The sequence below is a fragment of the Tetrao urogallus genome (genome assembly GCF_951394365.1).
Source record: "Tetrao urogallus genome assembly, chromosome: 15".
NCBI lineage: Eukaryota > Metazoa > Chordata > Aves > Galliformes > Phasianidae > Tetrao > Tetrao urogallus.
This window is the reverse complement of record NC_136828.1, coordinates 9,155,055-9,182,882: the sequence shown is the minus strand read 5'-3', so window position 1 is coordinate 9,182,882 and position 27,828 is coordinate 9,155,055. Positions and strand designations below refer to the sequence as shown.

General features: G+C 46.9%; 1 protein-coding gene across 1 annotated transcript in view; it reads left to right on the top strand.

The window, feature by feature from the left end:
* The window catches only part of LMF1 (lipase maturation factor 1), a gene marked incomplete at its 5' end in the record, with an annotated part of 160,126 nt that overhangs the window by 106,367 nt on the left and 25,931 nt on the right, over positions 1-27,828 (top strand). The window contains one exon of the mRNA XM_079542668.1: positions 3,299-3,466. Within this exon, the coding sequence (XP_079398794.1) occupies positions 3,299-3,466 (168 nt within the window). The remainder of the gene's footprint in view (positions 1-3,298; positions 3,467-27,828) is intronic.

The window sequence follows — 27,828 nt, the reverse complement described above, 5'->3', positions numbered from 1 at the left end:
TTAGTAAATTAGGAGTCTTCAGGTACTTAGCGCTTTAATGGTTCTCACTAAGAACATAATTAAACCATAGACCCCTTAGGGAGAAAAAACAGTTTATTGTGCATATTTTTAGAATCTGTTACCAGCCCTCATAAAACCTGGTAGAGACAAGCCAGAGAACATGCCATAGCTGGCGACCCAGCATGCATTTATCACGGCCAGCAGCCCCTGCCGAACATCGCGCCGAAGTCGCACGTCACAAATCTGCCCTGTGAATTATGGAATTAATTTTCCCCAATCTTGTTTCAGTACTCGTTTGCAGTGCAGTTTTTCTCTGGCTGCCAGAGGTGTGAGGCAGGCAGGTTTATTGTATTGTACCTTGTGTTGACACATAAAGCCAGTTTTTGCTAATCGTTTTTTTATTTAAAAACGCTTTCTGCTGTGCAGGAGTACCCAGAAACGTGGCTGCTTGGAGGCTGTGCTGAGCAGGTCCCCGTGCACCATCCTTGGCCTTGTTTGTTCAGTTGCATCTGAGCTGGTGCTGCGTTTTTCTGTGTCAGGATTTCACCATTCCCCATGCACAGAGTTGCTGGCTGCTTCCTAGACTGCTGCTCTTCGTGGGGCAGCCGTGAACCAAAGTGCAAAGCTAAAAATCCTCTGTGAAAGGAGCAGGATAAGAGATGATGGAGTGCATTTCCCTCCTCCCAGGCTATGACAGTCTTGTTGGAGGACACAGTTGCACCAAGAGGCGTTCAGCTCACTTGCTTTGCAGGTCCCCCCGAGCACCCCAGCAGCCAGCAGCAAGCTTTCCCAGCATCGCCCTCGCTTTCACACAGTTTCCCAGCTCTGTGTTCCAGCCTCAGCAATGAGCAAAGCCGTCTTTCTCCCTGGGAAGCCCACGCTGTGCTCACAGCATCTGGAAGGCATCGGGAGGAACACACACACGCACTGCTCGCCGCCCGCACCCTCCCCCTGCAGCTGTTCCACTCAGTGCTGGGACACCCGAGATGCTCCTCTGTCCGCATCTTTTGCTCACCTTGGAGGTGTAGAGAAGCAGCTGCTGCAGTGGGGAGGAAGGTTCCTGGCTAATGGTGCAGTACCTAAAGGAGAGCTGTAAGAAAGAAGAGAGACTCTTGAGCGTGGTCTTTTGTGATAGGACAAGGGGAAATGGTTTCAAACTAATGGAGACGAGATTGGATGCAAGAACAAAGTTGTTTACACTGCCAGTGGTGAAGCAGCGGCACAGGGTGCCCAGAGAGGTGGTGGTGCCCCATCCTTGCACACACCCACGGTCAGGCTGAACTCTGAACACTGATGGAGCTGTGGGTGTCCCTGCTCAGTGTAGGGATTGGAACCAGATGGCCTTTAGAGATCCCTTCCAACTCAAACCGTTCTGTGATCATTTTATGCTGCTTTTTGTCCCCGCTAGAGAAGAGGCTTCTCTTTCTGTCCCTAATGGGGATGATGCCTGGGGTGACAAACCACAGCAGCAGAGGGGCTGTGGCTGGCCTGGGAAAGGAGCAGCCCCACTGGTCCATTTGTCAGCATCAGGCTGGGGCAGGCGCACATGCAGCTGGGGACACTGAGTGGCATGATCAAGAGCTGGCAGTGGCCTTTGAAATAAAGCAGCAAATCCTGATCAAATGTGCAACAACTCGGTGTGATCACACTGGGATTTAACTCATCTGTAACTACGTGTGTGATTGCTTGTGTAACACAGCCCATTCTTCTTGGTCCCAGGCTGCAAGTGCTGCTTGCACAGAGGAGTGTCCAGGCTCTCCCCAGCACATAGGGAGATGGGGTTGCGTGAGCATGAGTGCCACCTTCATGCGGCTCCTCTTGGCCTAAACACTGCAACCTGTGGGATTCTTATCAAGGTCAGCTTAGCTTAACACATTTGAGAAAAAATCAATCAAAGAAGCCTGCCTGAAGTCAGTTTTGGTTACTGCACTTTAGGAAAAAAAGATAAAGGAATGAGGTCAATTTTGGTTATCACGCTTCAGAAAAAAAAAAGAAGTGAAAGCAGCCAAGAAAGCAACCTGCCTTTCTGGAAGGGTGAACGCATTTCACAGCAGCTCGTGCTGACGGTATGAAGTGTCTCAGTGAGTTTCCCCAGAGCTCTGGGAGCCCCAGAGCCATCGTGCAGGCACAGGGTAACCGGAACCGGGGCTGCGGTGGCTGCAGGGCCGCATCCCCCCAGGCTGGGGGGGCTCTGACCCCCACCCCCACAGCGGCCGGGACCCCGCAGCGCTCCGTGACCCCACCGCTGCTCCATCCGCTGCCGCTGTCCGAGGAAGGAAGGATGCGGTCTCCTGTCCTAAGGGGTTACAGCAGCCTCCAGCCCGTGGAAAGCAACACGTTTATTAGTCCCAGCTTCGCTAATGGGGAATTACAATAGTTGTGGGATTTGGCAGTGGAAGCACGCTCGATTGCCATGCCTAGTACAATATTTTCCCTGTTTTGTTTGTAGTTTTGATTTAGCTACAAATAATTTAAAGATGTGTTGTGTCTCCTTCAATTAAAACTTGCCTCTTCATCCTCTCTGTTTTTCTGACAGTTTTAAAACAATCCTGGTGAGTTTGAGCTTGTCAAACATGCTAAGGTAAATTGTTAACTCCTTTCTTTTTGCTTTAGATAGCAGCGTTTCTGAGGGTTGCTGCTATTAACATATCACAGCTTGCTGCCTTTGTAAAATTTGCAGCTTTGTTGTACTGGATGGAAGATCTCCCTGCATCAAAAAAATTCAGAAGAATAATATTGTCACACAGCCAGCATGTAAATACCTTAAACCAATATAGCATGTTTAGAGGAATTAGACTTTCCTCTGCCGAATTATGATTTTGGAAAGCAGCTCTGCCACCACATTTATTTCAAATTTAAACATTTTGAAAGAGTATCTCCGAGGGTTTTGAAATCTGGTTCCCATTCCTGTCTCCGTTTGACCTCCTGTGTGACCCCAAGAAAATCTTTTTCTCTGTTTCTGGATCAGCTCGGTTATTCTCCCCATCTCTTGTGCTTCTGCAGAATGATTTAACATCCATTGGTGTGGAGCTACGTGCCACACGGCAGTATTAAAGGAACAGGGGTTCAACTGAAGATAAATGATTTGGGTTATGACAGAAAGGAAGAAGATTAACTCTTGTTTTCTATTAGATGTACTGGCTTAAAAATTCCCGGGTTTTGCATGAAAAAGGTCTGGATGAAGTAATTTCCTCTAAAATGAAAGGAAGCTCAGGGAAGGGAAGAAATGACCCCACAGTTCTGTTGGATCCCAGCGATGCCCTTCAGCTGGGGCTGACTTTGTGTTTTCATCTTTCAGACCCAGCCAGTGCCCAACCCCATCGCCTACTTCATGCACCGCTCACCAGGCTGGTTTCATCAGTTTGAGACCCTCTTCAACCACTTCATCGAGCTGGTGGTGCCTTTTTTCATCTTCATGGGACGAAGGATGTGCATGGTGCACGGCGTTCTGCAGATCCTTTTCCAGGTGAGATGTTCCTGCGGTTGCTTCCTAAGGTCACATCTCCTCCCAGCAAACCACAGGGTCTCCATGTGAGCTGCAGCTGCACCCCTTGCACCACTCCACCACCTGCAGTGGAACGCTGGGTGGCAGCGAGGTGGTTGCTGTACCCATGTTTCCAAACTGGAGCAGAGGAACTGATGCAAGAGCCGGGTCAGGAGTTCAGGCTCCAGTGAGTCAGAATGATTCAGAGCTCTCACAGTTGGCTTTGGGGTGACTCGCGCTGGTGGGGCTGCCCTGGGTGTATTGCTGGAGAGGTGCTCCCTGGCCTCTGCTTCATTTCCCATTCATGTGAACAGCAGAGAAACATTGGCGCAGGACGAGTGTGCAGGGGCTGATCCTGCAGCGGCCAGGAGGCTGTGGTTGGTCAGGATGAATCATAGAATGGCTTGGGTTGGAGGGGACCTCAAGGATCACCCAGTTGCAACTCCTGCCATAAGCAGGGCTGCCACCCACCAGGTCAGGCTGCCCTGGGCCCTTCCAGCCTGGCCTTGAACGCTTCCAGAGATGGAGCTTGAACACTTGCATTTTCTCTGAAAGTTGATATTTATGGACATCTTTGTTTGTTTGTTTGTTTCATATTCAATGGTTAAGGGCTGTTCTGTACCTCTGAATTTGAGTTATTTGGTTTTTATCCTGTTTTTTACAACCATCAGATTTACTGAGCTTAGATTCATAGCAAAAATCCTTTCTTCAGAAATTAATGGCATTCATGTCTCAGTTGTGGGTTGTTGTTGTTTTGTTTTTTTTTCACATGAAATAAATAAATGTGCAAAAGTTAGAGGAAAGAAGCTCCTGAGCACGTGCTTTCCAAAGCCTCATCTCATTTCTCCCTTCTGAGCTCCAGGATAACTGAAAGCCCCAAGCGAAGCTGCGCAGACGTGCAGCAGCACAGCTCCCATTTACTGCAGCCTTTGTTCAGTATCACTCCAGCGTCGTGAAATTCATATGCTGTAGCTGTTACTGCTTCCTGTAAATACGTGTGATGATTAAACTGGAGAACAGCTTATAAACTCTATTGGTAAACCACAAAAATGCTGATCAGATTTTAAAGGGCTGACATAAAAGCTGCGGGATTTGTGCACTCGCAGAGGAGCCCGCCAGCTCCCCTGCTTCCCAAGCTCATAGTATTGAGCTGGGTACCAGCAAACACACAGCATGGAACCTCGATTGCTTGGCACAGATCTTGGCACCAGGTTTTGCTGTAGTGGGGGCTTGGGGCAAGGTGAGGGCAGCTGCTTCTGCACCATGGGCAGAGCAACACATCCTTTGCCAGCTGCTCCTTCGGAAGGGAACGGGGGGTGGGGGAGATAGCTGCTGAAATTGGATTAGTGAACAGGAATTGCAAGTAGGAATAGTTCTGCACACGAAGAAGTGTAGAGAGGATGACAGTGGCTCTTTCTCAAGGCAGACAGACTCAGAGAGGACCAGAGTGCAGCACGGTGAGTGGCCTCTCGGAAAACAAAGATTTGCAGTCTTTGGCACGGCTGTGCAGCCTAAGAGCTGTTCTGCTCTGCTCTGCTCAATTCTGCCTTGATAGAAAAATAGTAGTTTAATGGACTGTGACGATGCTGCTTTGTCTTCACATCTCTGCCAGTGAAACTTGCTTTCCCAAAGCCTGAGCTGCTCGCTCGTGCCTTCCTTGGCTGCTCAGCGCTGGGCTGGTCCTGTGCTGCGGGACCCTAATGAGCAGCACTGCTGATTGTGTGCTGAGGACTTCAGGCGAAGCCACTGGGATCTGAGAGAGCAAACTGCATCCAATAGAGGCTCATAATGACATACTGTAAATGCATGCATCTGACTGCCCTTTAATTGGTGCTTTATTGATAGTTTGCAATTACTGACTTATTCTATCACGAGTGGAGTCTGCAAAGGTAAAAAAGGGTCCCAGTGTAAAATGCAGCTCTGGTGCATTTATAGCATTTCAACAAAAACCTGTTTATTTAATATTTACTGCCCTTTTCTTCATTCAGAATGACTTTTATTGACAATACTTCTGCTCTGCAAAGGAAGCAATAAAGTTTAATGTTGATATACCACTTAATTCTGCTTTTCAAGATTTGAATTGACATTACATGCAAGTTTTATTGGACATTTTATAATTGTTATTGGAGTCATGGTGGCTAGGTTGAGTAAGTGTATTTTTCCAGATTCCAACTGGCCCGGAGAATATTGCTTTGTCAGGAGCCCAGAAGAAGTTGTGCTTTTAAAAAGATTTTTCTTTTTTTTTTTTTGTAATTCCAAGTGTGAAGTTATTGTTCTTTCCCAGTTCACCTTTGCAAGGTAGAAGGCTCAGTGGGATTGCTGTGCAGTTATGCCCATGAGGCTGCAGGCTCAGCATATCCTGCTGCTGCTCCACGTGCACTGGTGCTGCTGGGAACTCAGTGCTGTCAGTAGGAGTGTGGTTTGGGTCTGCTTCTTCCCATCTGAGTCCTCCATAACTTGAATTTCCAGAAATCTTCCCATTTGGCTGCTTTTTTGATCTCAAAATCAAGGAGTATGTTGAGTGCTGGCCAGTTCCCATTTGAAAAATCGTTTGTTGTTGCTAACCATTGGGCTGGAGAGAGACAGCTTTGTGATGGGTGCAGCTTTTACAGGACATCTGTACTCAGAGACGTTCTGGTTCAAATCACAGTGCCCAGAGCACATTTGCCAGGATCAAAAGTGAGCTGAGAGAAAACATCATCCAAGCACTCAATGCAGCATGTCCAGGCCCTGTCAGCAGTTTGTCCCCTGTGCTCCTGCTATATGAGCATTTAACTTTTCAGTATCGTTGGGGATTTATTGTAAGCAGCTTTGTAAGCCAGATTTGATGTGCTGAGCAACACTGCTGCAAATTGTCTCTGCCAGGAATGAAGCTGGAGAAGAGAGTTACAGCTCATCTCCTCCCTGCTTGGGTCTGCAGCAGATGTCCAGCTTGAGCCTCAGAAACCTCCAAGTGTGCCTAAGTTGGAATTGGCCTCTTGTTCACATTATAACAACAGTCTTCAGAGTTTGTGAGAGTTCACTAAATTCTGAAAGCTCTTTGCTGCCTTTTAGTGTGGTGTTTGTGGAGAGCACGGACGCATTTTGAGCCAGGACTGTGCATCGAGATGCTCATGTTGGGAGTTCAAACATAACCTTATTAGGTTCAATCTTCCAGCACCCGGTTCGGGGTTTCAGACACCCTCTCTAAACTCACACAGAGGAACTTGTTTTCACTGCATGTGCCTGCATGGTGACTGTTGAATGTGTTGTCACTTCATGGGCTGGAAGTGGAAGAGTTGGGGAAATCCAGTTGTCTCCAGATGTTTGGAAGTTGACTGTACAGTTGGTACAAGGTGGGCAGGAAGCAGAGGCTGTTGCGTGTCATGGACATGGGAATGCTGCAGGAGGTTGGAGCAGCTGCCAGTAAATAGTTGTGGAATTCAACGGATGGTTCTTTCGTTCAGGGTCCTGTGATATCAGTAGGCTGATTTTGTAGCAGTGTTGGGACCTGAGCAACAGTATATACATGTAGATTTGAAGCACCCTAAAATTCATGACAAATCACGACCAAAATGTGATTGTTAGCATGTAGAGATAGAAGAACTGTAGAATCATAGATTCCTTTGAGATGGAAGGGACTTTAAAGGGTGTCTGGTCCAATTTCCTGCTCTGAACAGGGACACCCACAGCTCCATCAGTGCTCAGAGCCCCATCCAGCCTGACTGTGGGTGTGTGCAGGGATGGGGCACTGCCACATCTGGGCACCCTGTGTCACTGCCTCACTGCCCTTAGCATAAAGAAAATCTTTCTTATATCCAAGAAGAGGTCTTAGAAACGGTCCTAGACTTTCTGGAGGCCACAGGTGAGGTTTGAACACTGTCATTCTAGTTTCTGTAAGACATCAAGCCAGAGCCCTAAGGAGCTCATTGTTTTAAGGAGAGGAGGATGGAAGTGTTGAATGAGGAGAGGAAAGGCAGGGTGGGGGAGGCTCACAACCTGCTCACAAACCAGGTGCCATCAGGTAGAGGACCCTTCCACCAACCCATCACCCCCATGGGTCCATCCCTCTGCTCACCACCCACGGCCAGCATCAAGCACGAGGGTCCAGGAGTGAAATCAGAGAGGGTGCAAAACCATCTCCTTGCTGCTTTGCGGTTGTTTCGCTGTTCTGCGTCGCTGGCTCCTAAAACCCTGAAGTTGCATGTTTTTCACGATGTCTAACGCACAGCTTACACCAGCAAACGTATTTCTTGGCTCCTTAAGGCAGGCTGTAAAATTACACTGCTTGGCAAATGAATTGATGAGGGGAAGCTAGAGGGAAGCCAAAAAGTGAGGAGAAAGCCACCTTGCCCCCATGAGCTGGCAGGTAGTGCTGGATCCGAGTGCTTGTAGGGCCGGCACAGGAGGGGCTGAGGTTTTCTACAGCCATGGAGCAGTTTCAGCTGTGCCAGGTGGGAAGGAGCTTCAATATCACAACGGTAAAATAAATAAATATATAGTTTATTACACACAAAAAAAAATAGTAAGTGGAAAGTGTAAAGCTAGCACTGTTGGAAAAGCAGGGTCATTCCTTTGCTTCTAGGGAGCTGTTCTGGGTAGTAGTCATGGTTTGGGATTTCCAGGGTTTTAGACCTCAAATCACTTTGGATTCAAATCAGATCTGGGGGCCTGATCTCTTCCATGGCCCCTGGAAACTCCTGGCACCTCCTGTATGGAGCATCCTCGTGCAGCCTGGGGGCTCAGGAGGTGTCAGGGGCATCGGTTCTGGGAGGGGATTGGAGTAAAGCAGAAGTCCTGCTGGGGCCTCAGGGCTGCCACCAGTCTTCATCCCACAAAGGCTTGGCAGTGGGTGTGATTCAGGGCTGTCCGAGGGTGTTTTCAGCAGGAGCCATGTGTGAAAGGCAGAAATGACAATGCCAAGAGCAAAGCTGAATTCCAAGCTTGTGGAAAGGAAACATAAAAGCCCTCAGCAGCCAAAACCCTCAGTCTGATTCAGAGAGCTGACCAACTAAACTCCTGGCGCAGCTCTTGGGTCGGTCTGAAGTGCTGTATTATGGAAACAGCTGCTTTACGTGCTGGGGGAGGGCCAGGGCCCCACCAGAGAACTGGGAAAGCACCCTGCTTGCTGCTCTGCTGGGCACTGCACTGGGACATGTGGCCCTGTCTGAGATGGAGACACTCAGAGAGGGACAGAAAGGCATTTTCATCATTTTCCTGTCTTTATTTTTATTATTTTAAAGCAGAAATCAGTTGTTGAATAAATATCTATATTCTTCTTTTTTTTTTTCAGCTTGGACAAATCTCAGCCTTCTAGTAATTTTGATGCAGGTGATCCTTTTCCCATCTCCTCTCCAAAGCTGTGCATGGGAAGCGAAGCAGGGGTTTTTCCCCTCTTTTTGGGGAGGACCAGCCCCCCCACCACTGCCACTGCCATGCTGTGAGACCTTAGAGGGATGAACAGCCCCTCGAGCCACACACACACAAATTAAATCAGGCTGCTGCAGTGCCACAGCTGCAACATATTGTGTTGCTAAGTTAGGAGGTAGCAGAGGTCACAGAAGCGGCCCAGATAGAAGGAACAAAAATTAAACAGCTCCCCCACCCCTTTCCTGCAGAAAGTGTCTGAATCAGTGTTTGTTTTCACTTGTCAGATATGAGCTTGGTTTTGTTCTTTTTCTTACGCTGGTGTAAGTCAGATGTGTCTCTGGGAGGACTGTCAGGGTTGCACAAACCACAGGCTTGCGTCAGAAGAATCAGACCCTCATTTCTGCTTTAGTTATGCACCTATAGGGTATTTGCACTGCTCAGGAGGTTGTTGGTATTTACTGGCATGAAGTAGTGCCTGTATGATGTCTGTAGGAACCATGTGTGTGAAAATAAAGCTGCTGCCCTGTTTGCCCTGTGTGCCACGCCAGGGCTGCTGGATGATGTGGGCAAGAGGCAGAAAACTTGGGCATCTGCTCTGCAGATCAGCATCATGAGCAAGCTTGAAGACCACAGAAGAGATGCAGACAGTATTTCTCCATGAGGTGTCCCCAGGCCTGCTCCTGATTTCACTTGCAGCAGAGCAGCTCTGTGGTGGCACATCTCCAGCGAGGTCGGCTGTGAGGGAGCGCGGTCCCCATGCTGGTGGCTGCGGTCCCAAGCAGGGCAGGCAGATGGTGGATGTGTAGTCCTGAAAGTCCAAATTGCGTTGATTTTGTTGTGGTTTAGAAAGCAACAAGAAACAGAAAACGTCCCAGGAAAATTAACAATAGAGCATTAGTTTGCTGCTAGGGGAGAAATGGTCCGCTGGAAAATAGTTTTATAGCTCAATTGTTTTAAAATCTGGCTTGGATTTGGGTCTGAGATGGAGAATGAAGGGAGAGCATTTGAAAAAGTTATTGGGAACCCTGAAGCTCTGTGCTGGGACTATGGCAGTCACTGCTGCAGCCCCAGGTCCCTGGGACTGGCCTTGTGTGCCCATCCCTATCCCCTCCATCCCCATCCTCGAGCAACAGCAAAACAAAAGGCATGGGAAATCAAAGGAGCTGCAGGCCAGATTTTCCATTGCATTTAAACCCCCTTAAATTAAATACCAAGCTGTTTAAAAAAAAAAAAAAAAGATCCAACTTAGGCAGAACCCAAACCATTTAATCACTCTTATATTTGATTTCACATCCATGTGAAATAATAATATCTGTCACAAGGCGAGGCTGCCATACCAGACACAAGAATACCAGTGCCTACCACCCCAAATCAGTAAATAACACTGCTCGTATAATGGTGTCTGGTATTAGTTAGCAACAAGTTTAGCTCTTGCATTTTGCAGTAGTCGGAGTGACTTAGAAACACTTACTGTTAGCCATAGGAGTGCATTTAATTAGCTTCTGATTCAGGGGGCTGGGGGCTTTTCTTTTTTTTCTTTTTTTTTAAATCATTAAATAAAGTGTCACCCCTAGCCAGTGCTGTAAACTCTATTTTGATTGTGGCTGCAATAACCCCTTTGGGCGTCATTCAAATTGTACTAAACAGTTTCTGGAGAGCGCTGGTTTCTCTCAAAATAAACCAAAGGCCGGCTTTGACAAGCTCTAATGAAAAACAAATTGTTATATTACTTAGAAAAATAATTTGAAGGAAGTCTGAATTAGTTGTAAAGGTGGAAAAGGTTCAGCTACTTGAAAATAGAAATTTGGAAGGTATTTATTTTAACCATTAAGCCAGCGGCCTTGAAATACAGCCTTGTTTGTTACAGAATGCGCCTAACGAGAGACATGAATCATGCTGTTAATCAGTATGGGAACTTGATTAATTGGAAAAGGGACCGTCAGTGACTCCAAAAGGCGGAGTCTCCTGGCAGCGGTCTGACACTGAGCCCTGGAGCTGGTGTGATTTACCATCAGTCATCCTGCTGGCACTCGGAGAGGAGCTTTGGAGGGATCCCACAGCCTTGGGTTTGTGGGTTGTTGTTTTTTTAAATTGAAAATAAAATGTGGTTCTTCGGGATGCTGTCAGCCTTCGGTTGTGTTCGGTTGTCCTTGAGACGTGCTCTGTGCAGAGCGGGGCTGCGCCTGTCTCAGAGGCTCTCATTGGGACGGCCCAGGCTCCCGTTGTCTCACCTTTGCTACTGATAGTGGTTTTGCTTATTAAACCTGAGAGGCAGCTTTTACACCCAGCTATGAAATCGGATTTGCATGGGAGGCCCCAGCGATGTGAAGTGCGGCCATGGTTATAAAATCGCAGCAGGAAGGCCCGTATTCATTTTCACTGTTGACTGGGGCTCTTGGTTTGGGGGCCAGGAAGAGCTTGAGTGAGTTTGGCCATCCGAAAGCCCTGCTTGTGTTTCACATCAGCGTGAATTTGCTCACAGGACTTGGCTTCCCCACAGCATGGCTATTTCAGCTTTGTTTCGGACTCTCGGTGCCGGTCCTGTCAGTGTTACACCCATGCTGACACCAGGCTGCAAGCACCTGGGGACCGCAGAGGTAGCCCTTGCAGTCAGGTGCCTTGCTGAGCCTTGCCCTGCATTCAGAGATCACAAGTCAAACCCCAAATTGCAGGGCTTGCTTCAGTATAATGCGACAGACTGCGGTTGCCCTTTGTGTTCATCCTGCCTCACAGCCTGTCAGGGTGCTCGTTCCCATTTGCTGTGTAGGCTGTTCTCTTCGCACTACATGAACACCTTCCAGAGCTGTATTAAATGACATGGCTGACATCCACACATGTGGGCCTGCCTTTGCCAAGGGAAGAGCTTGTGGAGCATTTAGGCTCACAGGGCTCTAGGGCAGGCTTGGTTTTTGTTTTTCTTTCCTGTTCTAATTTTGCATTTGATTTTTAAGATTTCTCTGAGATTCAGAATCCTTGTGTTTGCAGTGCTGTAGCAGAATTCCAGGTGGTTGGGCTTGAAGAGAAAAATCAATTACGGTGATGTTGTCAGTGTAACTATACGAGTTGGCAAGGCTGCAATAGGTTCAGAACATCTGCACTTTCCAGATGTGATTCACTCTGAACGATGCTGCAGCATTTGTGTCCAAACAAGGAGGGGAGATAAAGTATGTGTTGCACATGTGATCGCATGTATGTGTAAGGTATGTATAAAGCATTGTCTAATAAGAGCCAGACTGGCTGTAAACCAGAGATGTTACTGCGCTCAATGACACGATCTTGAACATGTTCTGTTGTTACGTTTCCAGTGATGGTTGTTTATTTCTGTTTAGGTGTAGCTGCTAATGCTAACTAAATCATTATGATCCATCACGTTGCACAAGCCAAAGCACTCACCCATTAATATGTGTCAAATGTCTACTTAAGCTGTAGACTTTTACAGTTTCAGAGTAATGGCTTTAAGCTCTTCCAAGTTTAATCACATTGTGCTGTATTCCTGATTTGAACGACTCACACTGCATCTTCCCAACCCTCAGCTCTCACCAGGTCTTTGCTAATTGTCACATTGCTTTTCAGCAATGTAACTGCGGTGGCGTCGGAGTTTTGGTTTCTCTCCCCCTACCATCTAGACTGCAAAGACCTTTAAATAATGTTTTATATTGAAATCTAAAAAAAAAAAAAAAAAGAGGAGGCATCAGTATAGCCTAACTGGAAACAGATGGCAGATTATGAACTTTTTTTTAATGGGAATTTATAATAGATGTATTCTGAAGAGTCATTTAATAGTGTCAAATGCAGACACGTGAAGACAGAATGTGCCATTTGATAAGTGGAAGCAGTGGGGAGTGGGCTGTTGCCTTTGGTGCATCTTCTTGTGTTTGAGAAGGATTTTGCAGTGTAGTTAACAGCTACAGGCAGCTCGCTTGGCTGAAACCGGTGTATCTCCAAGTCCACTGAGAGCACCCTGTGTTCCTGCATGATACCTACTATGTTCCCAGGTCGTCAATTCTTTTGTTGTTCTTAATTTGCAAATTAAAGTAAGTTGTTTTCTGCCAGGTTAAGTTGGGATGTTTTTTATGCATTGAGGTTATGTGGATAGTTTTGTGTATATACACCCTACATCAGCTGATCGGGGACTCAAGTCCTACCAGTATCCCTTGCACAAAGAGTGCACGCTTTTACTTAAACCATTAAAATGAATCCTGTGCACTTCCAGCTTAAGGACAAAATGCTGAAACGTGTTGTCCACGCTGCTTAAGGATAGCGCTGAGGGTGAATTTCATGGTGACCTGCTTCAGTGAAAATAACTCATTAGCTTGTTCTGGGCCAAGTTGCTGGCTTTAATGTTTCTCTGTAATGATGCTGCCTCCAGAGAGGTTTTATTTTGATTTGGAAGTGTTGGGATGAGGATGCAGCCCTGAGATGCTTTAGCCCACACGCAGTTTACACAGCTGTTTTATCTGATTCCCCAGGCACCTCCAAAGGCATTATCTCTTCGGAGATGCAACAGCTAGAAATTGCAGGAAACCTGTGTCACTCAGTGCTTTCATCTTCCTGTGAAAACAGGGCTTTCTTGGAGCCAGTGAGTCAGAGCGGTCTCCGATTGGTGCGAGATGCTCCAGTGTACAAGGCCTGGCTGGCAGCTTCCCACCAGCACGATGGGGTCAGCAGCAATTCCAGGGCTTGGCAGCCCCTAATCTCATTTTCCCTGACTGCAATGCTGTTGGCATTCTGCAAAAGGACAGGTTCTGTCTGCTGCCATAAACTGAGTCAGTGGCTGATGTCAAGCTCCACATTACCTCGCCCCAGCCAGTGCTTGTGTCACGGCACCACGCTGCAATTGCTGTCCTCCAAGAGACTCTTGGGGTTTACTTTGGTCTCTCCCAGTAGCACACAGGTTTGTCTGTCTGCAGGAGGTGTTTTTCATGCATACAACCCACTTTGAAGATGGGCTGAGCAAAACAGGAGCAACATAGGTTTGTTCTGAGATTGGTGTCTCTATATGGAATTATTCAGAAAGAGCAATGGCACTTTAAGTTTACACCCTACTTTAATTAGAAAAACTTGCAAGCGCAGAGAAACCCTAGAGTTATGCCAGTTTTGCAGACAGCCAGTGGCCTGTAACAATGTTCCCTGCTCATCACATTGGCACTTCTCGTGACTTTTGCTTATAAGAGATGAAAGAGAAAATCCCAAAGGCTGATTCATTCAGCTAATAAAGATCCAAGGATCTGAGCCCTCTAAAGCTTGAAAAGCTTGTTCCTGTCTTTGAAACATGTTGTCACTGAGCTGATGCTAGGTAACTGAAACAGCCATGTGTGCATAGCACAGAATTGCAGAAGCCTTCTACCCAAGGTAGTGCAATGGAACTGTGGAGAAAGTCTATTAGGAGTGCACACGAAATGAACTCTAGCTCCTTAGAGCAGTTTGGAAATGTTCAGTACAAGACTATGACCTGTGTAGCGTAGCAGTTGGTTTTGCTAGGTCCCATGGATTGATTTCTTTCACTTTGCAAGCCAAGGAAGCAGAGAGGAGGGTGAGGATGCAGACAACAACGAAGTAACAAATTCAGAGCGCAGTCTACATAAAGTTAAAAATTTCTTCCATAAAAACAAATTGTACTGCACTGTTTGTTTGGATTGGGAATTAGTATGGCAGGAGTGGACAATGGGAAGGGGGCAGGGATTGCTTTTATTGCATCAACAATGTCATTTATTCCATAACCAACACTTGAAAACCAGTTCTAATCCCCACTCAAATCCCTGTGTAGTCACAACAGTAAATCTGCCAGTTCTCAATCAAAAGCTGGTCAGTACTGGGGCCAGAAACCTCAGAAGGGAGCAAAGCCAAGGTAGAAGGGTCAGGATTTGGGGGAGGGAGCACTGTGAGACCCAGTGCACCCAAATTAGCCCTGGTTTGTTGATTTGGTTGGCAGGTGGTGGGGCCAGAGATACTACAGGGCCAAGATTTGGCTTGTGTCTCCACAAAGTGTTCAGAGACAGCAAGAAGGTCCTAAAGAAGGACGGAGATCATTTTCCAATGGCTGTTTAGAAAAAATACAACTGTAGATACGAACGCCAGTTTAAAAACATTGTTATCCATCCTACATCCCTTTGCCTATCCCCTTCTCCACCCAACAGTAAGAAGTGAGCAGCTGGAGACCCCTGGGGCTATGGGATGCCTCTGGTCCCTGTCACTATCAGTGCTGGGGGTTTTTGGTGCCTGCAGGGCTTTTCCTCTGGCCCCAGTTACTGATGACTGGAGTGCAGCGCAAGGGGAGGGAGATGTTTTTATGGAAATCTGTACCTCAACCGTCTTGGCAGCCAAACCTAAATGGCTCCAGTCTTTTGCCCCCAGCTTCATGTTTATGGTCAATCTGAAACTCCACCTGTGATCACCACATGCGTCCTCGGCAAGACTGCAGTAAATTAAAGCACAACAGGGAATTTTAAGAAATACATCCTCTTCCTTCTTGGAGTCAGGTTACATCGACCTCCAAACATCTGGACTCAGTGTCTCAGGGCTCCCAGAGGTTCTGCCGTATTAAAGGTTCATCTGCCTTTGTTACATTCCCGGCCTTTTCCCTTCCTCATTGCCTCTTCTTGGTTGAGCGTTGCTTTCAGTGTGGCAGGCCCGCTCTGTAACTGTTGTTTTATATCCAATGTGTAAAATGTATGATTGAATTTCGGTTATCTGTTGCCTCTGATGAACACAGATCCATTGCCCATCGCCATTCAGTGTGGTTGTGAGAGGAGACTAAAATTTAGCACGTTCCTATTTGTTTGAAAGTCTGAATTCCTTTCTTCCCTTTTGCTCTCGTGGTCTTCAAGGTCTTTTCCAACAGTGATTCTATCTGCTACTGAGTATTGTGGGATGTCATATCACCAACAACAGAGCATCATCACAGCATTAGTGCCCAAATGTGGGCTGTGACACAGTCTAGCCTGTTGCAACTTATAACAGTGAAATGCAGCATCTCATGGCAATCCCCCATCCTCACCCGAAGAGGGGGACATCTCTGCCTTCGTCCCCCTGGCATCCCAACCCTGGAGCAGTTATGCAAAGATCAATGCCCAGAAGGAAAATGCAACTCCAGCTTTTTGCTTTCCGCCTTTCAGGCGCAGGCCTCAAGGTCTTAAAGACTTACATATGTGTTTCACTTGATGTGCTCTGAGTATTCCCATTGAAGTTAACTAAGTGGATAAGACTTTACAGGATGAAAGCCAAATGAGTCCTCACCCACCGTGCTGGGAAGTCTCGTTGAAGTGGGTCATTGGAGGGAAAGGAGGAGGAGCCAATATTGAACTTGCACCTTTTACTTTATACTTCTAATTACTTAAAGAATATATTTTTTTCTAAGCCAGCTTGGGGAGAAAAAAAAACACCAAGCTGTGATGTAACCACCACAGTCAGATGTTGTCATGACTACTAAACAAGAAACCCAATTTGTAAAATGAGAAAAAACATATGAATGTGAGAAAAAACGAAAAGAGAGACAATCTCAGAATATTGAGTATGATGTAGAGAAACATATAAACAGACACAGTTAGGAAATTCCATAAGGAATATGACTTGTTTAATATTAATCATAAAGGAAAAGATTATGAGAGCTCCAGTGAGTGCCAGATGAAATACTGCACATGTCCAGAGCCCGATAAGAGTCCTTGCAATGGTTCTACTTGGTGGCTCTGGGACGTGCTCTTCTCTCTCTGATGCTTCTCCTCCTGGCAGGATGGTGCGTTGTGCAGTGGAGTGGAAACCTCTGTGTATTCAGTGGTTGTCAAAATAATCTGTGCCATTATTTAAAGTATCAGTGACCGATGGGGAAGATAATTCTGTATAGAGATGCTCTTCTCTGTGTTTTGTCCTAGAAGGGATGTGGAGATCCTGAAAGGGAACCTTTGGAGAAATCCCAATTGCATGACTTGGTAATGAATATGCGCAGATATCTCAAGCTGAGGACAGACCTGTTGTCAGAGGGACAAACCAGGAGCTGTGTGGCTCTCAACAGGACACCACAAGGGGCTGCTTCACAGCGTGCTGGGAGCCATGCTGCATCCCTTTGTAGTGCTGGGCTGGCAGTGCTCGTGTCCTGGTGATGGTGTCAGCAGCAGAGTGACAGCATCAGTGCCACCATGGGATGACAGCAGCACGGTGACACCCAGCAGGGAGCCCACAGCAAATGCATGGACAGAGCTGTCATGTGCTGCTTCGTTAAACTTCCCTTGACCGTGCTTGCACTCCTTGGTGCATGTCATGGAGAGATGTCAGGGCTATCTGTGCACTGGGAGATCAGTGCCCTGTGGCACGTCCTCTGCTCAGCCACCCGGTTTTGCAGCAGTGGAGCTGGCTGTTAGGAGGCTGCTCTCAGTGTTTGGCACTCCCTTGAAAACATTTCAGTTTATAGTAACCCTGAGAGTTCCTTCTCACTGTCAGTCAAAATTAAGCTATGATGTCCCACTAAAAACACCCAGACGATGTCAGACTGATGTCCATAGGGTCAGGGTGTAGGTGTCCACCAGCCCGGGGCCCTCTGGGGCTGTGGGCCAGGCTCTCTCCTTACCTCCATGCATACACAGGTGTCTTTTTTTCCTCCTGAACACATCCAACCCTGCTGCAGCCTGGCACCAACACCAGCAGAGTGCTGTGCTGATGTGCAGGAACCTGGAGCAGCACAGCTCCACACATCTCTCAGCTCCGTGCAGCTTGCCGTGTTTGGATCCTGTTTGCTTCTGATGCAGTGCACCCTTCTGATGGCTGTAATTTCAGACTCCATCAGCTCTGGGCTTCTTTCATGCCCTATCTTGTTCCCCCCCACACCTAGCTCAAAGGAGCATGTTATTCCACTTGTTTGGATGAAGTTGTTTGAATCACAGGACCGGGCAATACCGAGTTGTTACTCTCACTGTCTGTTGACAAATCTAATTTGCTGATGAATAATGAGTAACCTTTTAAAATCATCCCCGCGGCTGCACTCGTTTTTTGTTAATGAGTCACTTTGGAGCATAGGAACTTACTCATGGACAGGCAGCTGTATCTCATCCTCTGTTGGAGATTATTTGGAGCTGGAAAACCTCAAGCAGCTTTTTTTCCAAGAGTGCATCCTTCCCTGATAACAGCGCAGCTGCCATTAGGCTCTTGTCAATCCAGAGGCTCATTGCCACATTAGTCTGCCAGCAGCGTGGCTGTCCTGCGACAGCTCTTCCTGGAATATTCTAATAGATGTATATTTTTATTTCTCTTCCAGGGTTCATCTCATATGTAAGTGATCAGTGCAGCAGCGTGAGCAAGGATCCCCTTGCAGCTGTGACCTTGAAAGTGGGTGGCATTTTCTGCTTCCTCTCCAGCATCCTTCGGGATCCGCATTTCATGTGATCCCATCTGACAGCAGCCAAATCTGTGCTGGGAAAAGTAGTGTGATACTACCAGGAAATACCCACTGCCCCAGCCTCCTTAGGGCTGAGATCTTCAAAGCTCCCTGTAGGAGACAGGCTCCTCAGGCAGCTTTTGAAACCCCAGTATGCCATGTGTGCATGCAGCTACCTCACAGTTAAATGGTGCAAACTTTATTCTTCTGCGTATGTTCCTTCTGACAGCCTTATCTTTTCAGTGCCTACAAGGCAAAATACAGGGCTGCAGCTTCTTTTACATGTTTTTTATGACTATCCAGTGCCAAACAGTTCCTCTGCGGGAAGTTTATGGCAGTTTCCTTCAGGCACACAGATGCACGCAAAATAAAATCCAAGCGTGGCTATAGGAGCACCCAGCAGCTTCGTGGGCTCTGCAGCCCTTCCTGCTCCCTCCTACCCACCATCCCCAGCTGTGGTCCTGTGCTCCACGTTCATCTGTTTTGATCATTTCATAATTTACACCTCGTTCCCATTTTCACCTAAATTACAAGCAAGGCACCCAAAAGCTGAAAAGAAACTGCTGCAGATGGCAGCACGAAAAAGTGTTATTTAACACATTATTTAACACATTTTGTGTTTTCTTAAGCGTATCTGGTTTTGCCCACTGTACATTTCATTTGCTGTTTACTTAAGTCCCTACCACTGACAGCTTGTGGATGCTAAGCTACCATCTGCGACATGAGCAAAATGCCTTTTTTCTCCTCCTCCTTCCTTTGCCTTCTAAACATTTAACAAAGGCTTTGCATTCAGCACTGGGGCATTTTGGGTTTGGGTCTGCGGTACAGCGTGTCAGCGAGCTGCCTGCTTACACCATAGGTTTGTCACCATTCTCAACCCATTGTCTGCTGGCACAACCAGGAGCTGCCAGTGTGGATGCTGACAATTTGAGACTGTTCTGGAGCAGAGGACCCGAGCTGTGGCTCATCAGAGCCCTTGCACAGAGCTGTAGGAATGGAGGATTGCTGCGCGTCAGCGGTGCCTGGGTGCAAAGGCTCATACACAGCAATCTCCATTTCACAGATGGAGATGCAAAGGCACTGCTCTGCACCTTCCTTGCATTCCTCCTTTTTTTCTTCCATGTTATTAAAGATATCATTTCTACCAAAGCTTTTCCATTCGATATTTTATTTTTATCCCCGAGGCTTTTACAGGTTTCCTTTATTAAAATCAAATGGTCACCAGCCCCAAACAAGGCACTGGATTATTTCTTCTCAGTGCGTTTTCACACCACAACTGTTTCCTATTTTCTTGAGCTCACAGAAGCCCACAGCCCAGCGCTCGGCGCGGTGCGGTGCGTGAGAGCTCCGAACGTGCTGAGAGGTTTGGTGGAAAAACCCAGGTCATCCCCCCGTGCTGAAATACACCCAGCCTTGGCTCCCGGTGACACGGAGTAGCCAACCCAAGTCAAATATTTTACTTCAGATGTTGCTAAGAGCTTAGAGTTACCGAAATTATGCGCTTTAATGAGGTAAAGAAAGTAGCTGCAGAAAGATATAAATCAGGGAAGCCACCAATGTTTTCCGCCATAGTGTCAAGCTGATCAGATGTGACATCTCCTTGACTTTTTCATTGCATTTTTCCCTATGCTTGAGGAAGTGGCCGTGTTCTTTACTTTCAAAGGAAGAGATGAGTTTGATCCAATGTCAGGACCAAAATACACTGAATTTAGGGAGCGGAGCCCCAGTCTAGCTTTTGCAGCTGGCTGCTATGTCTCCAGCATCGGTACCAAAACCTTGGATTTGAATCGTTTTGAAAGGGATTTGTAGCACAGCTCCCATCCCCGTGTGCCAGGGCTGTCTGAAATTGGAGGTACTCAGCCCATCCATCCAGATTAGTTCCAAAGAACACTGCTTTCCCCATACTCTGTCTTCAGTACCAACTTGATCCATACTTTATCAGGACCTGGGCAGCTATTGTACCGAAGTTCTCTATCACAACGGATTTTTCTCCTTCTCTGATGGGGTTCACTCTTATTTCTGCAGTGGATAGATTCATCCAAATATCATAGAAAAAAAGTTCAAAGCAGCCGGCAGCAACTGTGTGTGGAAAAGGAACTGAAGTATTTTTGCCAGCAGTATTTTAGCATTCCTTCAATCAAGGAATATAAACAGTTCCATGTGACTTCAAACTGATCCAAGGTTTGAGGGAGCAGGGTTTAAATCAGATTGTTTCTTGCTGAAGGAATTCTGAAGCCACACATCTCTATGGAGAATCTCCCAATTAGTAGAGGAGAGTATTCTGGAAAAAGGACTCACTTTCTGGTCTTCATAGTGTCCTACTTCATCAGTGATGATTAAGTAATCATCGAGCACCTATTACAGTGGAACTTTGGACTTCACCATGTAATTTGTGAACAACTTAGGGATTTATGCCTATTGACAGCCTATTCCAGATTGCTATTAAAATGAAGACAGAGCCCAAACAAGGATTGTTTCTACTGGAGCAAAAAGCGCTTTTGCTGAATACTTTTTTCCCTGTATTTTAACATTAGGACATCGTGTTGGCTCTTCAATAGAAATGGCAAATGAAATGACACCTGTGATCTGCCCAGAGCACACCGTGGTGCAGGTCTGTCCATGCAGTGCCTGGGTGCAGGGCCATCAGCTTCCTGCTGCAGCTGATGGAAAGGTCCTCCTGAAGCCGTGCACTGCTCTCCATCCTCCAAAGCCTGCATCCATTTCCAGAAGTGCATCCAGCCAGCAGAACAAGCAGCCCATGTAACTTTTTTGCCTTTTTGACAGTTTTATAACCTTAAATTTGCACCTTATGGAAAACTGTGACTCTTAATGATGAATTACCATGTTGGAATTTTTCTTATGATGTCTTAATATTCGAGGTTGTAGCAGACCTCAGCAGAGAGGAAAAATAAAAACCTGCAGCAAAATGCTCCCAGAACAACTTGACTAGGCAAGTATCGCCCAGCCCGGCGCTATCCAAAATTCGTGGTTATATTTAGTGCTGTTTTTTTAAAGCTGTCATGCTCTTTACTAGGTGGCGAGCACAAATCCGAAACCAGCTTGAAAGGAAGCTATGAAACAATTTCTCATGGATGCATTCTTCAATCACTTTTAGTAAGAAACTCGCTTCCCATAGTGCAAACCAGATGCTGGTTGGTAACCACAGCAGGCAGGAGCTCTTCATTAAATGCTTCTGTTGCTGCACTCCAAGAATGCCTCATACAGTGCTAATGGGAAAAAAAAAAATTCTATTATTTTATAGGGTCAGCTTCCAGCTTACTTCCCTTGTTTTATCTTGTGTCGGAGTGCCTCCAGCAGTGACGGAGCTGAGTACCAGACTGGAGCTGCTCACGCTGCCATGGAGCAGCAGGGTAGACCTGGCTTCCTGGGGAATTCTGATTTGGAATCAATTCTGATTGGAAGTGTTTCTCCCCACTCTGCTCATCCTGCACCAGCAGAGCCCGCTGTCCCCATCCAGCACAGCTCATCTGGAGATAGCGCTGGGGCTGGACTTCAGCACGATGTGGGCTATAAAAGCACTTTTAATGAGCAGGACGGAGCTGGTTAGTGAAATGCTTGGACCGTTAATAGACGTAGGACTTTTTTAACGTGCTGTTTGACTTTATTGATGAAATGAGCTAATCGGAGCGAGCGCTGCGTGAGCGCTGAGTGAAGAAATCCAGGCGTGCTCTGCAGTAACAATTCTCTGGTTTTGCACAGCGCTGTTGTTGTCATGTGGATGGATCCTAAAGCATGACCCAGAGCCATGCAGAGCTCTGTGGGGTCTGTGGATGCTGCAGGGCTCTCGCTGCCCCATCCTGGCTGGGCCCTGGGGTTTGAACCTCCTGCACCCCGCTCTGCAGAAAATTCCACGGTCTCCTTTATGACCATAAGTAATCAGGAACTCGGGTTTGCGTCCTGTTTCAGTGTCCGCACAAGGCCCCATAATTATATGCTCATACGGTTTTCTCAGCACTGAATCAGGGCCAGATCATGATCTCATGCTGGTGCAAACCAACGGGTTCCTCCATGCAGGAACTCTGTCCGAGACCTGAAGGACTCAGCTTCACCCCTCGGAGAGCCCTCCTTCCTCCCAGCAGAACCTGCCAGTCAAGTCAGCTTTCTGGAGCAAATTAGAGTAAAATCAGGAAGGAATTAGCTGAGATGGGTCCTCTGCCTGTAGGATGCTGCTGGAACGCTGGCTGGGGTTTGCTGCTTGTTGTTGCTCTTTGCCCTTTAGTGAGAGGAGGTCCTGACAGGCTTCTGCCATTGGGTATCTTTGACAGCTTCCCCCTTTAGGAAGTAACTTTACCGTCAGGGATGGAAAGATGTTGATAATTCAGAGCAGAGTAGCAAAAAATTTCCTCCTTCTGTAAAATTATTCTTTCATTTTATATTGTTCCAACACTCTGCATAAACACTCCTTCGGCAGTGATTTAGCCTGTAATGTATTAACAGGGAGTTCTGTAGCCTGCAGCGAAAGAGGCGATGGATGGAGCAACGCTGAGAGGTATTTTACATAATAAAGCTGCGGAGCAGAGTAAATGTGTCAAAGTCAGAAATTCAGAGGCATCCCAACTCCGCGGGTCAGGATGGGAGGCAGGTTGTGTTTCAGACCCAAAGCAAGCAACCGATCCCAAATTCACACACAGTTCTTTGGCAATTGAGTTAAATGTATAAAATTTCCTAGAACAGAAAAGCAAACTTGTCCAAGTCCTCGCGCTTTACTGTTGATAAAATACGCTTGTTTAACTTAACCCTTCAGCACTGGGCTTCCCTCCTGTGCCCCAGTCTTGGAGGGGCTGTGTGCTGAGCTCGGGGTACGTTCTGCTGCGAGGCTGTTGGGGAGGGCCATATGCAAGAACACCATCACTCCTCTTGCGCTCTCTTGCCCCTCTTTAAAATACTTTCCACTGAAAGTCTGGAAGTTGTGCTTCTTCCTAGAAACGCTCTGCCCTCAGATGCCATCAGCGGTGGGAACTGCAGTAGGTGGTTCAAACGGCTGCAAATTGAAGTGCGTATGGGTTGAAGCATTCCTATTGCCTTGCACAGAGATGAAGAACAAATGTCACGTCTGTCGCACGAGTGGGAAGGTTTGGGTTCCCAATTGCTTTTGCACAATTCTGTTTCTAACTTCAGAGCAGGTGCTGAGTGGGGGCTGCAGAACCCTTACAGCACAATTTGGAATGCATCAAAATCTGCCCCGGCTCCCGGACAGGTTTTAGTCGAGATTGCTGCAGGGTTCCATTTGTGTGTATGTACTTAGTTTATTCATCAATATTTGCATTATACATTTATAAGTTCAGGAGAGAGCCAAACTGTTGAGTGGTTGTACACACTATAAATATTTGCCTCTTTTTTAGGCATAAATCTTGGTCTTTTTTATTTAGTTGTTTAAGGCCCAGTCTTGGCTGCTCAGAAAAATTAAAATCTCTGTGTGTATGAGTTATACATTGCACTGAATTGTAGCTAATTGCTCTGGCTCCAAATGAATTATTTGCATAATGCAGAGGGATCGCTCACCAACTGGAGGTGCACGGCGTTTGTGCAACTGTGCAAAGCATGGCTTGAGGTTTATTATTGTCGTATTTCTGTATTAAATGTGGTAATAATATGTGGGTTCTCTCCTGTCATCTTGTGGGAAGGAAACACACGGCCTTTGCCTATGAAGTCATGTTTGGGATAGCAAATTTGGGCTATTTCCTGACTCCACAGTATTCCCAGTGAGCTGAGGAGGTGTTTCTGCCCTTTTTGGCCGATGGAATTGTTGGCAGAGGTGTCTGAGGGGTGCCCAGTGTCCTGAGGTTAGGTGTGCTCCCAGCAGGTAAGGGATGGAGAAAGGGAGAGCGTCTGTTTGGAGCTTAGGAAGTGCATTGAGGCTATTTGAGCCCTGTGTTTGGGAAGGAAAAAAAAAAAAGCACGAACTCATAGATCTTGGTTGTCAGAATTGCTATGAGGAGGAAGTTGGAGGTGCTTGCAGTGAGAGCGCAGCCCACGCCGTGCCCTTGCTCAGGGTGATTCACTGGCTCTTCTCTGCTGGGAAAGCAGGAGCAGGTTGTGTTTAAAGAAAAAACAGAAATGCACGTGGGCTGTGCTTCGTAATGTGCATTAGGCTGAGATCACCTAATGCACAGCCTGTCCAAAAGCAAGCTGAAGGCAAGCCGCTGCTCTGTCTGATCTTACTGGCACTGCTCCCTTTGCTTCTTTTTATCCTGGTCCTCCTGATAGCTTTCTGAATTTCTCTGGGATTCACAAAACTGTTTTCTCTGCTGTGTAAAAGAAAGCAAGTGGACAGGTAATTATTTCCTGTGTATTTTTTCTGTGCTCTGCAAAGCAGAGATTAAATCCTCCTCCAAATAATGAGTTAAGAAGTTAACAAGAGATCAAATTAATAATAGGGAAAATTAAATGTTCTTGCTGTTGTCATTTATTGGGAATTTTTTGCCCATGCCTACAATAACTGTTGGGAAAAACTACATATATAAGTATTTTTCAAACTGGAACCAGATGGGGAAATGATAGCCTGTTTTTCTTTGTGGGAGGCTGTGTTTTCACGGTACGCAAGTAACTGGAGGCACATGAAAACCAAATTTGCCTTTTGAGGCTTGTCCTCCCTATCTCTTCCAGGAAGGACCGGCTTTCAGTGCTCTGAATTTCAGGCTGTTGTATGAGCAGGAGGTTGGCTGCTGGTGGAGCTGTGGGTTGAAGAGGAGCAGGTAGCTGTGGAGCTACAGTGTGCTCAATGAGAGATAGGGATGGGGACCAGCTGGTCCTGCTGTAGCGAATGCAGCTGGTTCAGGGAGCATGGTTCATCTTTGCTTCAGATCCTTCATAAAGCCATACAGCCTAGCTTTAACAACTAAGTTATTCTTGGTGACGTGCAAGTTCATTGAAGAGCAGTCTTAGTTTTTGGGAGGTCCAGTGGCATGTCCAGAAGATAGAGGGGTCATCATTATCCTGACCTGCTGAACTGGTCCACCTATGTAGCAGAAATGCTAAGTCACAACCTGAAACAGTGATTGAGCACCTGATGGGAAGGCAGGGCCAACCCAGGGGAGCTCAGGTGCATGCAATGCAATGCAATGCACCTGAGTGACTGGGAGGGGTGCAGCCAGGATCCACCCCTTCCCAGACCTCATTTAAGGGTTGGCAGGGAAGATGAGGGGATTTTGCTGGAGATCCCTACCTGCCTGAGGCCTTCAAAAGGTAAGCAGCTCTTTTCTTTCATTTCTGTGGCTGCTGCATTTGGGCTTATTCTTGTTTGCTGTAGCTGAAGATTTTGTCCCTCCACTACTATTGTGGTACTTTTCAACCCATTATAGCTTTACAAGGTGTGACCCTGGGGACCTGCTGGGACCAAGGTACTGTGGTTCTGGATCCATCAGTGAGCTGGGCTTCTGGGAAGAGATTGGTTCATTCTGTTGCATTGCTATCCTGGGATAGCAGAAAAGGCTGGGTAGCTTCCTCTGTTAAAAATCATACTCTTTATGGGCACCTCACTTCTTGCTCTTCTGTGCCCGTTACTTAACAGCCCTCAACCATGTTTAGTGGCGTGCAACCCGTTGTTCCTTCTGTACCAACATACAGTCTGCTACAGAGAATCTGAGCTTCTCATACCTACTGTGTGTTTGTAACAATCTGTGATTTAAAAAATAAAAACCAGCCAAACAAAGAAGTCTAACCTGTAAAAAAGTTATGGGTGTAGGTGCCCATTTTCTGACAGAGGGGTTTGGTAACAGTGCAGGGGACAGAAATGTAAGGAATAATTGTTTTTGGGCCTAGAACCAGGAAAACTACTTTTCCAAATTAATCCAGTGAGAGCCATGAATCCACAGTATTTCATATCACACTTCATAAAACTCCAGTCATAATCCATAAAACTGACATTATTAGATTAAAAACCTCAGTTCCTCCTATAAGGAGCTCGCTCATTAGACATGCTGTAGTTTTATAACCTTAAAGTTCCTACCCAATTACCGTGATTAATACTGTGCTTTAATAAAAAATTTTTAAAAATCACCACAGGGGTTGATACCATCTGTTTGTTATAATTGCACATTTAAATATCTTCCAGCAAGAGAAGGACACTTGGTAAACAGGAATCGGAGCAGAACTGGGAGATCACAGCCTGTCCTCCACGTTCCCACCTCTCCATAGAAATGTAGCTGGCTTGGTGTGAGCATGATGCACAGTACATATAGGCTGTAGTTACTGCACGCATCAGCAGTGGAGCAGCAACACTGCTGTGCCCTGCAGCTCCGTGGCTCTTGAACATCTCCTGAAGCCGATGGAATGGATCCAGGGGAAGGCATGAAGATTCTTGGAGGCTGCAGCACCTCCGCTGTGGAGCGAATAGAAGGCCCTGGGGAGACCTTGCTGTGGGCTTTTGGTATTCAGAAGGAGCTTAGAAACAAGTTGGAGAGTGACTTCTTATATGATCTGATAGTGATAGGATGAGGGGGAATGGTTTTAAACTAAAAGAGTAGAGATTTAGGTCAGATGTTGAAGGGAAATTCTTCCCTCGGAGGCAGTAAGGCTCTGGCTGTGCTGCGCAGAGAAGTGTGGGTTTCCCATCCCAGGAGGCGCCCGATGCCATGGGTGGGCCCTGGGCAGCCTGAGCTGGTGGGGGGCAACCATCACACAATGGAGTGTTGGAAGTGGGTGGGCTCTAAGATCCCTTTCAACCCAACCATCCTTTGACTCATTTCATGATTCTATGATTGCCAGGGATTCAAGTGCTCGGTCCGTGGGGAAGTAAAATCTTGGGAAGCTTGGGGATGTGCCTCAAATTGGCCAGCACTGAGCATGCATGCTTTTTGCTTCCCTTCTTAGAGATCTTTGAACCATGTTACCACGAGTTGTGCTGCAGATAGACTCCAACGTTCCTGAGAGCAAGCAGGAACCGACCCAGCTCTGCTTTGCTGCAGCAAGGAGGGCAGGGCACAGAGGCTAAGGACGTTTCATGGTGAAAGCAAAGACTTTTGTAAGTGGGTACTGTTAGCCAAAGCAAGCACTGGTTGGAATCACAGATGATCTGCTGACCCTGGGGTACTGCAGAAGGCAGTGGCTGCTCAGCAGAACTTCAGCCCTAATGTTGGCTGGACAGATCTCACAGCCACCACCTGCATCCTGCTATGGAACATTGGTGGGACAGCCAGCCCTCCTTGTTGTGAATAACTGTTTTCCTGGTCATCAGCTTCCGAGCAGGGGTGCCATTGGAATTTATTTGCACAGAGCTCTGGGAGTCACTGTGTACCCCCTCAGGCAGGGGTAGCGTTCCTGTGCCTTCTGGCTCATGGCTGGGAGAGCTGCAGCTAAAAATGTGTCGGGTTCGTGGTTCCACCCACGGACCAGAAATCACCAAACCTGTATTATTTTTGAATCCCCTGCTTTTGAGGGCTGGTGGAAATAAGATATCTTGCTTCTGACTTCCAAGCAATAAAGAGGTGAATCACTACTGAGCAAAGCCTCTGCTGGACCACCCAGCTGCTCCGTGCAAAGCTGTAAAGCGATCCTCAGCAGAAGTGGCAAAGTGGAGACCGATTTTCGTGATATTACTGTGACTGTGCGAGGCAAATCAAATGGGAAATAAAGCATCGGGGCTCGCTAACAAAGTGGCTAACTGAGAAGT